We start from the raw sequence: 18,125 nt of genomic DNA, 5'->3' as shown, positions 1-18,125 counted from the left end.
AAGAGTGGTGGAACAGCAGCGTGGTGACTGAAGTTTTAGTGTGGGATGTGGTCTCCATGTGGGAGACCAACTATCACGCTTGATGAATGTCTTTTTCCCTTTTCTTAATGAATTGGCCGATTCGTTATCCCATAAACTGTGTACATATCCATTTCTTTGTGATCAAGCTTAGATACTTAATAGATGTTTACCGACACTTAAATGAAAATTAAACTGCCCTCAGTTGTGCATATATTTTTAAGAAATTTGATCATTTGTTTGAGCAATTGAAGGTAAGAAGGTAAATGAAGGTTAAGTTATCGCCCACCTTGGGACACTAACTTTTCAGTCCACACCAGGTTTCCTGCATTTAGGGGATGGGTTACCACGGTTTTGTTACAGTTTTTCTCCATTGGTTTGGCTCATTTCTTGAAACCGAGATGACATTCTCAAAATAACATGGACAAATCTCCAAACCACCTTGCAATTGTTCACAACAGAATGTCATTTCTCATTGGTTTCATCAAATTGCAAATGCTTTAGTACATGTCTCAAGTGACTCTGTGCTTTTTTTCAAATGATTATGTACAAGTAGCTACAGTTAGCACAATGAGCCCACATTTAGCACATTTTCCAAATAAATAGATCTTGCTGATCTAAACTGATTAGCTGATTTTCAGTCTAATGGTTGTTCTCTCCAAAACATGTCAGCATGATTTCATCGTGTAAGTCATCACATGCACAATAGTCTGTTCAAATGTCAAAATTAGTCAAGAACATAATACCATGAACATCATATATGAATTTCTTGGAAAATTTGATTTCAACCTGGCCAAGGGCCGCAGACGTGGCCGTAACATCATTGGTCAGCGGGCCACGGTGGATGTCCCAGGCCAGCGAGGGGGCAATTTAACAATGTGTGCTGCCATATCTGAGAATGGTGTGGCCACTCACATCCCCAGTCTTGGCCCATACAACACACACAAGCTCCTCATCTTCTTGGATCGCCTTTATACCGATGTTATCCCAGAAAATGAGAGAGGTCTCATAGGGCCTCACCTACCCATTTATGTAATTGTGTGGGACAATGTCAATTTCCACCATAGCCCACTCATTAGGGGCTGGTTTGCAACGCATCCAAGGATGGTCATGGAGTTCCTACCACCTTACTCTCCTTTCCTCAATCCGATAGACAGTTTTTCTCTGCTTGGAGGTGGAGAGTGTATGAGCATCATGCTCAGGATCAGCCGTCCCTGCTCCATGCTATGGACGCAGCATGTGACGACATTACAGGAGATCAATGCAGGGGATGGTTGCGGCATGCACACCGTTTCTTCCCTCGTTGCATTGCAAGAGAAAGTATCCGCTGTGATGTGGACGAGAATCTGTGGCCAGACGGACAACAGCGTGTAAATAATCAGGAGGGTGAAGACAGTGGACAAGAGCGGGAGAATGAGTACAGCGACCACTGAATAAGTCCTTGTTTTTTGATTTTGTGTTTATACAATTTATTACTGTAATGTACATTTTCTTTTTACATATGTATGAAACTTTCTTTGCATGTGAATAAAAAATGGTTATAATTTCCTTGGTAGTGTGAGTGCAATCTGTGATGTCAAACCTTGGAGGCTACTCTTTTCTGTTGTATATTGTTGGTCCTCTGCCATAGTGACAAAACATCTAAACATTTTGTATGGCAGTACTCACACAATGCCAAAGGGACGATGCATTTTGGGGGCACTGACTAAGCAGATTAGAAAGAAATGTAGTTTTGACACATGAGTGAACTGTTTTAGGAGAGCTATGAGCTTTTGCAGGTGAACCATGTTGTTGTGATCAACCATCCAGGTTTATTTTGACAAAAGCACCAAGAATGATGAGAATGTCCGATCTGTGTCGAGAAATGAGCCAAAGCTATTGAGAAGGATCTTTGCCATTTTGGAGACACTGACTGTTTAAATGAGAAAGGGATTTAGATTGAAGCCTGAGTGAACAGTTTTGGAAGAGATATGAGCTTTTGCAGGTGAGCTATAGTGTTGTGCTAAACTGTAAGAGTGTTTTGCCAAATGATCTTAGAGTTTTGAGAATGTAATTTCTGTTTCAAGAAATGAGCCAAACCAATGGAGAAAAACTGTAACTGCAGAGATAAACCCACCCACTGCAGTCAAACCAAATCGAGAAGCAAGAGAACATATAAGGAAAAAAAACTGAAATGCACAGTAAGACACAAGGCAAAAGTCACACAGTGATGAAAGCTTGTTGTTCCTAAGGTTGTTTGTCTGTCTTTACAGCTTCTCAGTTGCTCTCCCAATCACATTATCACACACCCACTGGGAAGTACAAGTCAGTTCTGTACCATACAGTCCCTAACAGTCATAATCCTAGGGAAAGGAAAAACTGGTGACACTTCATAACTAATAAGGACAGGCACATGTAGTCTTACAAACAAACAAGCAAATAGATAGATAGATAGATGATAGATAGATAGATAGATAGATAGATAGATAGATAGATAGATAGATAGATAGATAGATAGATAGATAGATAGATAGATAGATAGATAGATAGATAGATAGATAGATAGATAGATAGATAGATAGATAGATAGATAGATAGATAGATAGATAGATAGATAGATAGATAGATAGATAGATAGATAGATAGATAGATAGATAGATAGATAGATAGATAGATAGATAGATAGATAGATAGATAGATAGATAGATAGATAGATAGATAGATAGATAGATAGATAGATAGATAGATAGATAGATAGATAGATAGATAGATAGATAGATAGATAGATAGATAGATAGATAGATAGATAGATAGATAGATAGATAGATAGATAGATAGATAGATAGATAGATAGATAGATAGATAGATAGATAGATAGATAGATAGATAGATAGATAGATAGATAGATAAAAATGACAAAAAAAACATTTGTTGTGTAGGGATGCCCGTGTCATGTTTCTCATGAGTTGAAGCCTCTGTGAGGATGTTTCTCCAAACTTTTTCACCATAAAAAGTGAGGAACATCCACACACAAAAGAACAGGTGTGCCCACGTAGACACACACAGAGGGATACACTTGCAGTGGGTTCTGCAGTAAATGTTAGCAAAAATGTGCCTCTAAAGTGGGTGGCTATCAATGCTGAGGGAGCGGGGGGGGGGGGGTAAGGAGGGAGCTCACCCCCACAGTGGGACAGCCCGTACAGCACATATCCCTTGTGGCAGGAGCACTCATAGCTGCCGGGGGAGTTGACACAGGAGTGGTCGCAGGTCCGCTCGAAGGAACACTCGTCGATGTCTGTGGAGGAACAGAGCAAGGAAGAGGCTCAGTTCTTTGGTAGGGGGGAGGGGGGGGGGTGTATCTCAGCTCACAGCCCATATACGTCAAGAGCGTGGGGAGACCCCCAGGGCGTCGCTGTCAGCATAAAGGATTCACAATGCTCAATGGAGCGATTTGAAAAGCACAGTCTCCAAGCTGTGCATAAACTACACGGTGTCTACTAATTATACATTCATAAGCCGTCAAAATGTCTACTACTCATATGTACGTTACAATGAAGAACTCTGGATCTCTTCAAGGAAAGACTCAAAGCCCAGCACTTCAGCAATTTAGCCCTGAATTGCCAAGAACGCTGACTCACATTCTGCTAATTAAAAAGTGAACACGATGCCTGTTTTTGTAGATTTTTAAATGCCCCCAAGGACAAATTATTTAGCACTTTATGGAAACAGGCACTGAATCCCAACATGGCCGACAAATCTGTCTGTGTTGCGGACTGTTGTGTCACTTTCCAGAGTTATTGTTCTTATCAGCACTCACTTGCAGGCTGAATTGGATATAAACCATCATATAGATTAAGAAAAGTTAATGTGAATTCAGACTGGAGTGTTTCAGGGGAACAGGAACGTGAATCAGCAGATGTCAGCTGCAAGAATCAGGGTATCAGCGAAACGGCCACATGCATCGTGAAAGTGCAAGAAAGGCAAAGTCGTTGAAACAATCGACTAGAACAAATTGGAAATACTTTCTGCACTTTTGTCTTTGGCAATAACGGCAACAGCATGGACTGCCGTCTCAGCTCCTGGGGAGGGGGGTGCAGAGAAAGGGTAGGCATTCTTTACTCCGTACTCGGTGAGGGATATTCTTTGCCAGAGATAAATGCTAAAAGTCAAACCAGAACTCTTTGTTCTCAACTCCTCCCCATCATCAAAAACGAGTCAGGTTTCCGTGGATAACCAGACTGAAATATCACAGAGTGGACCAGTGCGCTCACGTGTCACCACGAGGGCGCCTTCTGGAATTCATTGACATTTACATTTGCGCATTCGCTCAGTGATGCTCTCGTCTGGGCAGTTGAAATCTAGTGAGAGCAAGCGGAGGTACTGTCTGATTAACAACAGCTCCAAATTATGTAACCTCGCAGTGACCTGTGGCAATGCTATGGTATCTACCTGAAATTCTTTTCATTATCCCACAATCTTCTGCTGTTGGTATGTTGGTATAGTTGTGTAGTTGATGCTTTCACTAAGGTGGGTGCCAAAGTTGAGTTAATAAGCTGGTTCAACATTATCACACCAAGGAATCTCATGGCAACCAGAAACCTTGGGAAATAAAGTTGTTATCCAGTGCAGTACCTTCTGCATTGCTTGAGACACACTTAGGTAAAGCGCATGTAGAATACAGTCAGAGGAAAATAGACCTGAGTGACTAATTAAAAATTAATTCCAAGGAAAGCTACCAGCTGTGAGAACTGAACTGATGAGACACACAGAGATAAACATATGACATGTTCACTGAAAGCTTCTGGAAAAAGGCTTGTTGAGAGAAGCAACTGTACAGTGTTGATGAGATGTGGGCATCAATACATTATACAATTTCACAGCTCTTTCACAGAACTCACGTTGTTGATCCAGAAGATAGAGATATGTGTGGAGAGCCCTAATACAATGATTCCTTTAAAACATTTCCCAGAATCCAAAACTTCGTCAGCCATTTTAAAGTGGGTGTTTTACGTTTTAATTTTGTGATCAATGTCCAAAAAAAGATGGAAAAAACTGTTTCTCAGTTTTATACTGTTTGTTTTTTGGTGGGGGGGGGGGGAGTGGTGAATCAGATTGTGTGATGTAATAGATGCCACCAATATTCACAAATAAATTGCACATTTACCACACGCACACTTACTGTGGACTGTGTATCTCCTTCATGTAATTAGAGATTGGAAAAGCATAATAAAAGTTCTGCAATCATTTTTAATGAATTAATTTAAGAATTTATTTAAGGATTAATCTGGAAACATCCTTCCCAATTGCCGTAGTGGATGCTCCCCAAAATTCAGTACAGTAACTATTAGAAGATGTCATGGTGGAGGAGGGCAGTTCTCCATTACTGAACGGCGTGGGGGCGGGGCCTCACCTTGGCATGTCCTCTCATTGGTCAGAAGCTTGTAGCCTTTCCTGCAGCTGCATTCGAAGCTTCCCACAGTGTTCCGGCAATCATGGCCACACCCACCATTGCCCACCTGGCACTCATCGATATCTGGGGGGGGGCAAGGGACACATTCAGAGGGATAGAAACCTACACAGGCCCGCCATGGAGAAGCTAGTCAGCGTGGTTCTCAAAATGGGGGTAAGAGACAAAAATGGGTGGAGAAGTAGGAAATATGAATCTTCAGCCGGTGGAAGAGAGGTTCAAACAGTCCCACTTTGTTCCGTACCCAAAATAACAAGGTAATCACAAAAAGAATCAAGATAGAGCAACAGTGACCCTCTTCCTGAACCCACACCTTGTCTCAATGGCTAAACTTCACCCTCCCATTTATTATAACAATAGGCAGGGTGTAAATCAGGGGGAGGGTCTCAGTTCACCCGGGAATGCTGGCAGGGAGCCGGTCGATGGCTCCTCTAGAAGTCACCTGTGGCTCGCTTCTTTCCCGTGGAGAGAAAGATGTGCTATTTCTCAGACCTAAGCCGGTTCTCCCTTACAATGGCATATGGCTTAGGGAGGAGGCTGCTCTGGGTAAGCATCGGAGGAGGCCGTGGTCTGCCAGGGGTGGGGGTTTGTGGAAGGAGCTGTTCAAGGGCAGGGCGGGAAGAAAAAGAGAGGAACAAAAGCAAAGCAGATGGAGGCAAGGGAGAATGCATGGGGGGGGCACTGGACATTGCTCACATACTCCGTTAGCTGGGTCCGCGGGGGTGGTCCATTCATAAGGCCAGGATGTGTGTATGCACACTTTCAAAGCTGAGGATCACCACCCATGCTGTGGCTGTTAATATATGTGTATGTGTGTGTGTGTGGGGGGGGGGGGGAAGGGGGGGGGGGGGGGGTGGAGGCAGCAGCAGGGGACCAAAAGGCTTACAAGACCACCCCCTGCCTGGTGATCCACACAGGGCTTCTGGATGAAGAGGAAGTCCAGTCACGGGTCATGTCTAGGAGCTCCGCTTTGTGGGGGTTGGGGGGGGGGGGGGGGGGTCACACACAACCTGATATGTTCTCTGACAAATTCAGGGGGCATGGTGTTGAAGAACAGTCCTTGATGTCTGGGACTTGTGCTGCCGCACATATCCTGCCCCCAGCTGGTCTGGTTTATCCCTTTTCGACCGCAGATCACACTGATTCCGGATTCCGATCGGTCTGTTCCCCCGGGCTTCTCCCAGGAAGCTTCAGATTACGTTTGAATCACCGCTGTAAATAAGCCATTAGGCTGAAGGGAGGCCTCATCTGGACAGAATTAAGCATATTAACAATGGGGTAGAACTTCCCCCCGCCATGGATGGGTTCTCCCCTTGAGGCCTAGCGGCAGGCTATCACCTCGTCTTTTAGGAGAATATTATTCTCTTCTCTTCTACAAGCTGAAAACCTTAAAGCTTGTCAGCCTGAAGCCTGAAAAAGTCGGGGTGTTTCACCAACATCCATCAGCAGCGCTGTACTGCTGAGGAGCAGGATGATTCCCAACAGCAAATTTCGGCAAGACCTGGATTCCCCTTCTGGAAAGAGACCCCCCCCCCACACATACTTATCTCTAGCTTTGTCTTATTTTAAAGCCTGACAGCCACCAAAAAACTTTGTAAACAGGATAGATGCAACAGCTGGAAGTTAGGCAATGCCGTCAACATTCAGTGGTTTCTGATAGCTAACAGTTTTTCACAACCCTTCTCAAGTCACTGGCCACCAGTCATTTATGTTTCAACAGAAGACGAGATCAAGAACATGGTCTGTCAGGTCAGAAAGTGAAAGAGTAGGGAGTGCTGACAGTGATGCAGAAGGTTTGACAAGCAGAGGGTGAGGAAGAATGTTGGGGAGGATAGTGTAAAAGGTGAAGTAGAAGATATGATTTCTTTTTTCTTTTTTGCAATTTGTACAAGCACAAATACGTCGGCATTCTTTGGTTTTTACACAACCTGATTCGCTCTTCTATGAGCGTTTGGGTCAGAGCACAAGTTCAGTCATTTTCTGACACCGCTGCAGCAGTTATTTTGGGGTTAAAGACCTTGCTCAAAAGCCCTGTGGTCATATGATCAACTTGAGCGGCCAGGGGATTTGGGCGGTTAACAATTTGGTCACAGACATGTAACCCAAACAGCCGCAAACCACAGCAAGTGGCAAGAGAGGCAGGTTTAGAAGGTAAAATTAGGGAGGTTAGAGGGTGCAGGGAATAAAGTGGAAGGTGGAAGGAGTGAGTGTAGGGTGTGGGAGGTGAAGTGGGAAGCCATAGACTGAAAGGGAGGTTAAGGAGCATAAAGGTGATGATAAACAGGGGAACATCCTGAGTAATGTTGCCAGGCAACCGCCAATCACCTGAGACAAAGGGCAACACATCTGGATGATCGTGAAAAGTTGCCCACGCCCGAGCAAAGATTTTCAAATTGAAATTTGTCGGCTAATATCAAAGGAAAAGCAACACTGCCCAGCAACACTGGTCAAACATTAGCCCTGTGTATCATATATCAGAAATACTATACCTTTGCAGGTGTTCTGCTCTGGTATGAGGGCGAAACCCACAGGACAGCTGCATGTCATCTGGTCATGGCAGGAGCTGTCACAATGGCTGCTGCCTACTGAGCATGTGTCTGTGGGAACAGGCAAGGAGAGGTCAAACACCACAGACAGACGCAATCCAAGGGAACAATCAGCACTGCAAACCATCCACAGGACATGCTTTCACACAGCATTCCATACTTTAGGTCACTCTGTACCAAGCAATGAAAAATCAGAATAGTGAATAACGAAATATCTCTTGTGTCTGCAAGGAATCAACGAGCCGGACAGGTCCAGGGACCCTTCAGGAATGTCTATGAAGCTCGTGCCCACAGTGAGCCAGTCATGGAGGACACACAGTCCGAACCTAGCACTGTCTCAGCTGTCACATATCACAGAAATTAGCATACAGAAGACAGCAGAGGAGACTCAATTTGACCTTTTATGCTGATTTTTCTGAAAATAAAGCAAAGCCGGAAAAGGCCAGGGTCAAAGATGGTGCACGTCGGATCTATTTTATTTAGGGAATGCAGCTTATAATCAATTCAACAATTTTCCGCTAACACGCCACGTCAGTACGAAAATGCAGAGTACAATAAAAAACGCGTTGCTCTCCATTTGTAACGGAATCATTGTATTCTATTCCAGCCCACAGAGTCAGGAACGGCAATTTCAGCAGGAGTGTGTGATTAGTGGAATGGGATGTTTTAGGAACCAGCAGAGGCTCACAGGTGGATTGAACCCGGGGAGCAGAAATTTACAGATAAGTGGCGGTGAAATCATCACTGAATTGAGTCATTCTCACTCAGTAGCTGTGCTCTTCTTCATGTTAGACTGGCAATGGAGCCTTAAGAAAGAAAGCTGGGCCTAAAAATCCCAAACATAAACCCATAATAGAATAACACCCCCTCAAAAATGACGGGCAGGAGGCATGGATGGGGAGAGGGGTGCTCAATCATTTCCAATCCTTATATAACATTAAATAACACCTGTCCAACAACGTCACCCTCACCAGTCACATCACAGAAGATAAAAAGTAGCAAATTTACCTGAGTGGAACCCTATTTCTTCCACACATATTTTGCCTTCATTACAGCTATCAAGCAATCAGCACAGACCTTACTGTTAACCTGGTAAATTACTTACCAGATCACTCACTCCCCATTAAGGTGATGATATAACTATCAAAGCAGCACCTTCTAACTATCGGTTTATGTTTTCTGTATATTACTTCTAACTGCTTAATAAATACTTATCTATATTTATTAATATTTAATTATCTACCTACCCATCCATCCATCCATTTTCTGTACCCACTTGTCTTGTTCAAGGTCACAGGGGGAGTCTATCCTGGAAGCTACAGTGCAAAGTAACCCTGAACAGGGCAATATTTAATTCCATTTAGTAATGTACATATAATTTATTAGTATTTATCTATCATAAATATTTACATTTATTTCATTTAGCAGACACTTGAGTCCAAAATGACATACAAGTAATGCAAACAGCACATTACAAACATACGGCTGTCAAGGAATTGACTATTAGTTATCTGTGGTGTACCTATGAATCTATTATGTTGAATTCATGGAGCCATGATAAGAGAAAGGTGTTCTGGTGGAAACCACAAGAGCGGTGGACTGCATCAGGCAGAAACATAATTGGTTAGCAGCACATGAGTGCTGCTGCCGGCTGTAGAAGTTCTTTACTGGCTAACAGCCCCAGTGGGTAAATTTACACCTGAAATGGGTCAGTGACATTCAAAATAAACACTGCAAGAGCAAGGCCCATTAAGAGCCCATTAAGAGTTTATCACTAAACACTGAAGCGTGACTTCAGGATCCTTCACAGATGTGCTCCTGAGTCACGTTCAAAGGCTTGTTTGCTTCGTTTCTTGGTTCTGTGGATTTTATTTCTCCCTTATCAGTGATTGTTTATACAACGGATGCTCTTGTAGTAAGCGACAGTCACCGTACATCTGAGGGTTATAAGATACACAGGGTCAGCCGCTAAAGGCTACCACCTTAATTGTGCGTTACAGTGTCTAGACTGATCGGGAGGATCGCTGTGGAGATCTTTCGCATGGTTCGAGGTCGAGGTCATTGCTCGAGCCTCATTGTTTGTTTCCACAACGGTCAGACCCCATCCCCACATCAAAACCACTTTCCACGAGACGCCCAGAAACTGAGAATGTGGTCGACGGAAAGCCGAGGCACACGGGTTGATTCGATTTCCCGAGCTACATGCTGGGAGACACAGGCACTTGATGTGATGAGCAAGAAATGAGACACGGGGGACAGGTCCGCTATATCCTGGCAGTATACAACGTGCTTAAGATTACAAACCAACAAATATTTATGCTGTTGACTGCATGATTGTTTATAGAACGTGTGTGGCCTTTGTCTTGGGTTCTCAGTTTAGATATTTACTGCTTGCTGACAGTTTGGGGTTATGGCCCAGCACGCAAGGTTGTCTGCCATCAGTGAGATTCTCTGGAAGTTCCTGACACTCTCTAAATAGCCCCCTACAAATCATGGGATGGAAAACCAAATCTTTACCTTGCATGGGTCACCTCTGGCAGTGACTCCTTTGTCCATGGTATATTGTCAGAGAGGACAGATATGAGATGGATGAAAAGAGTAGGAGCTCTCATCGCTCTAAAACCTCCGCAATATTCTGAAACATGCATACAGACACAACAGCAAATGGTGTAGTGATGATAAACACAGGCTTGCAGCCCTGAGTTATGCTGGTTAAGTTACCGGGAAGGGGGTCCGTAGTTGTACCCTTGAGCTAGGCAATTAACCTGAATTACCTCGTTAAATGTCAAGCTGTATTAAGAGGCCACTAACTTCAGACAGCTACTGAAGAACCTAAAATGAATAAAAGATAAACTACAGCAAACTGCTAGAGCGAGTAGTTCTGGAGAGTCACGGTCTACACTGGCCGTGTTAAACGCCGTCCTGATGCTTCCAAAGGAGGACAGACAGAAAAGGGAATTGCTCAGACTTGCAATGCGTAGCGAGTCAGATGAGGCAGCCTGCCAGTAGCTGAGGAGCAGGATGAGATCCAGGGAAATCAGACAGGAGCCAGGGACACTGCTGCTTTCAGAAATAGCCCTGGAGAGATGAGGATTTAGGTTATTTAGAGCCAGACTTGTCCCCTACCTGTCCCGTTCTTGAAATGCAAATGAACTAGGGCCCATGGGTCCATCCGGAAACAGCCACCAGTATGACTAGAGTGACACCGCAAAAAATTCCACTCCTTCTCAGGGCAGGTTGCTGGCAAAACTTCTTCCCTGTCGCTGCTAAAATAACAACATTGGCTCTTAGGAGAGAAAGGCTCAAGCTGCTGAAGCGCTATATCGGGGTAGCAAGCTTTGAGCTCTCATGTGGGAGATTTCTGAAAGCATTTTGACAGAAGAAAAGACTGACAAAAGCCGGGGACGCCCAGAAGCCAAACGGCATAAGACCCAACAGCCATATTTCTTCTGGCAAAAGGTTGAAATGAACCATCAGGTTATTAACAAAAAGAGCTTGAGGGGTTGATCCATTTAGTAACATCTCACCATCTCAAACCTCTGAAAACAAACGGGGTCAGCAGTGGGGCAGGTGTGCATTACTCCCCGGACGACACCCTCCGAAGTGCTGGGGAGAACAACTCCCTCAATGTCAAAATAAATAGACAGAGTTAAAAAATCCAGATTTCAGCTTGAAGGGCACCTTGGGATGGAAGCAGCATTCATTCGTCATCGAGCCTCCCCGCATGTCATTTTTCCATACACAGAAGGATTAACTTTGTCCAGAAAATATTTTTAAAATACCAGAATGTGTTCCTCAATGTCTATGTTTACGTTCACAGGAAATCTAACATTCCAGGTGATACGGGCCAAAGAAAGAGTTACAACACATCAGCACGCCGTGGCCACGATGTTCTGACAGGCGCTGCGGCCGATGGGACAGAGGAGCAGTGGGAGGCAGCACTGCAAGCTGTCAGTTCTGCTCAGCGCAGGAACACATGCTGGTGGCGGGGGGGACATCTTTAATGAGGGCCACCGACATCTAGCAGACCAGGCCTGTGATCTGCAGCGCTTACAAGAGGCAAACTAGATTTAACGGCTTAAAAAATATCCAAAAATATTACAGGTTGGTTCCTAGACTTTGATCTGGGGCCTCACTGCAAGCTGATCAAGTTAAATACAATAACCACTGGTGGCAGGAGCTGGGTAGAAGGTGCAGTTATATACCTGCATGAACATTCTGGCAGCAAAACTTTACAATATCCAAAGGTAATGGAGATTTATGCAGAGACACATTTATGATTTATCAATTTTGTTTAATAGTAAACACAGGGCTGCACGAAAGCTAGGCAGAGGCCCTGAAAACACACCCCCCTTTTGCTTTGGGAATTAGCTTGTGACACACATACAAATACCCTCCAGCTGACAGACAGGCCAGGCACACGTACAAATGCCCACCACACACACACCTGCTTACAATGGAAACTAACCGAAAGGAAAAGACAAATTTTGTATGTACTGAAACCATTTCAAATTCCCAGATATTTTTTTCGATAAAAGAGACTGTTAAGGTCGTGTAACGTTTTGTGTAAAGTCTTTAAAATTGACAGAGAAGATTGTGGTGGACCCCCATGATGGGTAGCTGGGGTCTCTGAGGGTTCAAGTACAGACCAAAGACCTGGTGCAAGATGGGATGACTGTTCTGGAACTGACTGCTGTCACGACAACCATGGAACACTAATACTGAAATGAAAAGCAAACAAATGTGACTTTTTGTTGTATTTATCAGTGCTAACTGAAGGCTCCCGGCAGAGGGCTAGCGAGGACAGGTGATGGGATCATCAGACGGAACCAGTGCCACGATCCCCACCTGGGGGAGCCCAGAAGAGAAGCAGGCTGTTTGACAGGCGACTCCCACGGGCCTGTTCCCGAGGGCCACAGGGTCACACTCACCCACACAGGATTTGCCATCGGAATGAAGTGTGAACTTCATGTGGCAGCTGCATTTGGGCCCCTGGTCTGTGTCTTCACAGATGTGCTGGCAACCCCCGTTGCCATAGTTACATGTCACTGCCAGGGAGAATAAAGAGACGGGAAGAATGCACTTTCGAGATAGCAGCACAGATATCACAAGCGCAAGGCGGCGTCGTATAACCTTATCTAACACCATACTTTAAGATGCCTGTTATTGAAGTACATCTGAGTTTGCATTAAAACAAACTGAGGGCAATGTGTTAACCTGACTATATGGTCGGGCTGGATTTAATTGAACAATGGATGGGCAAGAAAAGGCGAGTTCCCTAGAAAGTTCCGGAAAAGACTCCTTGCTCAGCCGGCCAGTGGCGGCTTCCTTCTTTAAAGTTCTCTGTCTGCATTCCGCAGCTGTCGTCCTGACGACCTGCTGTGACCGCTTGTTTTGGTTCCATTAATGAGCCCAGAATGAGCGGTCGATTTATGTTCCCGCTGTTTGTTTGACCCATCTCGACACTCCTGAGTTATCTCTATGCTAGCACTCTGTTCGTATTGACTGGAAGTCTGAAACAACAACTGTATCCTTTTTTTTTCAGCCCAAAACAATTACGTACCAAATGTAACTACGATCAATAATAATTTGAATACCACTTATTTGAAGATTACTTAAATGCTCAGAGGTCTAAATTAATTAAATAAATTATCTGACTAATCGATTCCTACAACTGTTTGAGGTGCATAACCAGCCAGCCCAAACCTTAAGCTGATCCATTTGACTTTTTACATGCAAAAGCACAGTTACACTTATTCCATCTCTAAGTATTAGTGTTCTTTTGCTACACTGAAGTGTAAACATTTCCACATAAAAAGCAGTATCTTCATTATGATTTAATGGGGAAGTTTGGATCAAAAACCAGTTATAATGATGGGATCATGTGACCTAGACTGTGGTGTGCTGGGATGTGGCCACAGGGTCACTCACATTTGCAGTCCTTGTTGTTGACCAGCTGGAAGCCCGGCCGACACTCGCAGGTGACGCCGCCCTTCGCGGTTTCCTGGCAGATATGAGCACAGCCGTGGTTCTTGTCCATGCAGTTCAGTCCCTCTGGTTGGAGAGAGAGAGAGAGAGAGAGAGAGACACTTTGCAGGGTCTAAAACTCATTACACTGAACAGACGTGGGGACCCAGACTTAGACACTCAGTGCAAAGCCTCTGGTGTCGGTCTCCCTTGGTTACTCCGAAAGTCGCTTCTGTCAGTGGTGCCTATTTTGAAAACTGCGTGATCCTGCGCTGGGGTGAACATCACCTCCTAAGGAACGCACCTCTCCAAATATCCAAGTGTAGCGTCTCATTTGCAGCCATAACATCATTACCATGTTGAAGAACCTGTCACGGAATTCCAGGATGTCTGAATGGAACAAACCCAGCATCTCAGGATGTTTTGTACACATTTGGTTAATAAGACAATTAAAAAGTTCTTTAGATCCTGCTTGAGGTCTCAAAGAAGGAAGGACTAAGCTGTCGTACAGCCAGCACTGTTATTGTTCACCCACTTCCCAGTACTGTCTCCCACCTGTATAACTTAATGTATTATTTTACACATTTTGAGTCTTCTGATGTCAGATTAAACCACAGTTTTACATTCCTTTTAGCTACGACCCACAGACCCGGCTGAGGTGTAATTATATTATATGGCTATAATATTGGCTACAGAAAATATGTGAATACAACAAAAAAAGCAATAAAAAAAGAGCAAAGTTATTAATATTTAAAAAATTGTCCTATAACATCCATAACCTTCCATATCATTACAGCCTCTGCTTCCCATTCACTCCAGCAGGACTCAGCCCTGACGTTTTACCTAAAGCTGACATGAAAGAACAGTGGCCTTCATCCCATTGTCTGTCTCCTCTGGCAAAGAACAAAGTTGCCCGAGTCTTCGGGATCTGCTTTCTGACAGAATGGCAGAGAAACGGAACATAGATTGCATATGAGGAGACCAGGCTGATGCCGTTCGGCTTTGCAGAATGTGTGCAAGTGTCCAAGCAGTGATATAAAAGGCCCTGATCTGTAGGAGGCGCTATACAGCCAATATGAGAAAAACCAGACGACTATCTATATCCCTACGGATTTTCTAGGACTCCAGCTTGGATTGCAAGGATCATTAACTGTCTTTCATTGCCACCATCTTACCTGGAGCCCTTTCACCATCTCTGCAGGTCCATTCATCAAAATCGATTTGGCGGAAGACCAGGCTCCTCAGGCCTTTGGCCTCCATGGAGGGCAGGAGATGAAGGCTGAAGCAGCCATGCTGTCCTTGCTCTGGGCTCCCTCTCCTCAGCGAAGCAACAACTCATCCTCTATTAAGGTGGCGGCCCAAAGCTCCCGTGTCGGGAAAATTTATCAAGGGATAAAGGAGAATAAGAGCCGCTGTACGGTGTTACTGAGGTCTCACAGGGACTTAGCTGTACGTCCAGAGGCGCCATTTTGAGATTCCCCAACAGGTGCTGAGGCTCATGGGATATGAGAGTCTCCCATTTCCTGTTAGTGCACGGAAAGGCGGTCAAAAGAAGTCCAGCTAAATGACCCCACGAGCATGAAAAAAATATCTCTGTAATAACGGCAGAGACTGCATGTGTAAAAAAGTCACCAAACGCTACCGATGTAAGATGAACTCCAATCGGAACCAAACGATTCACTTCCAAGTCCTTAGTGAGCAGAAAGCCCAGTCATCATGGCCAGTTATTTGGTGTTTTGCACGTGTTCTGATCCAAAGATGAACTTGCTTTTACAGTTTCTACATGCTGCTCATCTTCAGAGAAAGTTGGCATTAGTAACATACAACTAGCATGCTAGCATGCTAATATGCAATAGCTTTACAACTTCCCTGGAGGTGCATCCACTCTGGCGTTTAAATAAACGCTGATAAAAATAAAGCATAATTGCTGCACTCGGTAAACACTTGTCAGCTGTAGCTTGACGGTACAAAAATAACCAGCAGCTGAAACAACACTGATATTTATTTCGCTGAGAGATGCGATCGACCTCGTTAGGAAGGCTAAACCGCCCATTACACAGCCGCTCGGTAACCGCCAACAGTGAAATCAGACGGCAGAAATATGAAAAGCTGGATGGGTGTTAAGTTAGCGCAGTGCAGGTGGGGGCTACACAGTGGGGGTGGTTGAAGTGGCTCCCCATTGGTTCTGTAATGTGCTCTGGGTGACTTGAATAGTGCAATATAAATGCAACATTCATTCATCATAATTGATCTCTCCATTTTAATCTGCTTCAATCAGTAAGGGTAAGCAGACAGGTTACCAAAAGATTTTTAATGGTGTAGTGCCTTTGAATGGGGTACAATAGCAGGTCAAGGGCGCCGCCCTGCAGGGCATTCAGAGCCTGACAGTGTCGTATGCTCATTTGGTATGGTCCTCTATCTAACAAACATACAGCAACCTCCCAGCATCCCTGTGGAATCCACTAAGGCTATTCTCATGGTAAAAAGGACACAACAAAATTAGGAGGGCATCCCCGATATTATGCAAACTCAGTGCATGTTGCTGCTGATGACATTACACTGAGAAAACAGACCCACCAAAACGGTCATAATGCGTTAATGTTTCGCTCAACCGCCAAGATGATTTTATTTGTATCACAATGCAGCCAGAAAGCCTTGCGACGGGTGTCCTTATCAGCGTCCTGCAGCGCCACTAATATAACCTCAGCCGGCACAATCGGCTTGCCGCGGGTGGAAAAAGCGTGAGCTCTGAGGATCAAAGCGAGGCAGCGGCTGAGTGCTGAGCAGACAGGAGCTGAAGGCCTTTCTTCGGCGACATGCTGAAGTACCTCCCGCACTTCATCACAGTGCTGCCAGATGAAGGAAAGCATTCTGGCCTACAGCAGTCTCCGTCCAGCGCAGAGGAATGGGACTGCTGACTATTGACCTCACTCCACCCCCCCCCCCCCTCGACCCTAGGAGTGCGGCATCGCGTGCAAACACCACAAGGCCTTTTTCCGCAGGCTGAGGTCGGATTGGGGTCCCTGCCGAGGCTGCGGGAGGACCCTCAAACACACAGAGCCGCCTTGGGCTCTAACGGTTCCTCTGCAGAGCTCCCTACAGCCACCCTTGGTGAGTGTCCCGCAGTCACCACCCCAACCCCCACAAAATAAAACTTAAAAATGTGCCCAAACTACACCGATCGCTGCCAATTCCGGCCTTAAGCAACTACGCTCACATCCTGCTGCACGAAACAAGCCAAATATGTTCAAAACAGCGTTTACTGTTTATAAAGGATTGTTGTTTTTTTTTCTTCATTCCTGCGTTTGCAGTGGAAACATGTCTGATGCCAAGGGCACTCGACAACACGCTTGTTCGTGGGCAAGAGACGCTTGGCGTGGGCCTGGAATAAGGTAAGATGACTGGAGTACTGTTTGGGCACAGAGACAGTAATATCCAGGGTGATTTTCCACCTGGGATTGGTGACCTGTGGCTGTGCATGTTCTACCCTGAAACACCTGTACAGCGGGGGCCCCGTCCGTCACACGCATCCCCCCGTCTCCCGGTGCTCTGGGAAAAAAATGGCAGGTCAAAGCTAGCAACATTTATATCGTGACATTTGCTGAAAAAATCTGTGACGTTAAGAATTACACCTTGGTAGCACATTACCATGGCAATGCCAACAATTTGCATGCACTCCAGCTGAGGGGCACAAGGCAAATTTAAAATGTCCTCTTAATTCTTCTTTTTTAAAATGGTATCCGACATATGTGGGTCACATATATTTTACATTGTGGGGACCAAACGTCCCCACGATGTGATAAAAACCTGTTATTTTGATGTTGTGGGAACCATTTTTTAATGTTTTAAAAATCAGTGACTGCAATCAAAAAATTAAAAATGGCAAAAGTCTTGCATTTTGCTTATGTTTAAGATTAGGGCTGGGTAGGGGTTAAGGTCGTCATGGAACCAAACGATGTTTTTACCCATAGAAATGAATTGAGAGTCCCCATAAAGATATGAATACTAACATGTATAAGTGTGTGTGTGTGTGTGTGTGTGTGTGTGTGTCTCTTTAAGAGTCACTGCCACAGAGGGCCAAGCAGGACGCCACCTGGCAATGCCTCGCCGTCTCCCAGCGTGTCCGCCACGCCCGCTCAGCACCCGAG

The 18,125-nt window shown here is 44.8% G+C and overlaps 1 protein-coding gene across 2 annotated transcripts in view; it reads right to left on the bottom strand.

Moving 5' to 3' along the window:
- The window catches only part of LOC111858627 (signal peptide, CUB and EGF-like domain-containing protein 3), a 60,497-nt gene that overhangs the window by 14,157 nt on the left and 28,215 nt on the right, over positions 1 to 18,125 (bottom strand). For both annotated transcript variants that reach the window (XR_002841626.2, XM_023840559.2), the window contains exons 5-9: positions 13,942 to 14,064; positions 12,942 to 13,058; positions 7,954 to 8,061; positions 5,408 to 5,530; positions 3,176 to 3,292 (exon numbers count right to left, since the gene is read on the bottom strand). Coding sequence is in view for 1 of the 2 variants with exons in the window: in XM_023840559.2 (XP_023696327.2) it covers positions 3,176 to 3,292; positions 5,408 to 5,530; positions 7,954 to 8,061; positions 12,942 to 13,058; positions 13,942 to 14,064 (588 nt within the window). In the remaining variant the exon portion in view is untranslated. The remainder of the gene's footprint in view (positions 1 to 3,175; positions 3,293 to 5,407; positions 5,531 to 7,953; positions 8,062 to 12,941; positions 13,059 to 13,941; positions 14,065 to 18,125) is intronic.

This window comes from Paramormyrops kingsleyae, chromosome 8, assembly GCF_048594095.1.
Source record: "Paramormyrops kingsleyae isolate MSU_618 chromosome 8, PKINGS_0.4, whole genome shotgun sequence".
NCBI lineage: Eukaryota > Metazoa > Chordata > Actinopteri > Osteoglossiformes > Mormyridae > Paramormyrops > Paramormyrops kingsleyae.
Note: the sequence above shows the minus strand (reverse complement) of the source record. Positions and strands in the feature narration are given on the sequence as shown.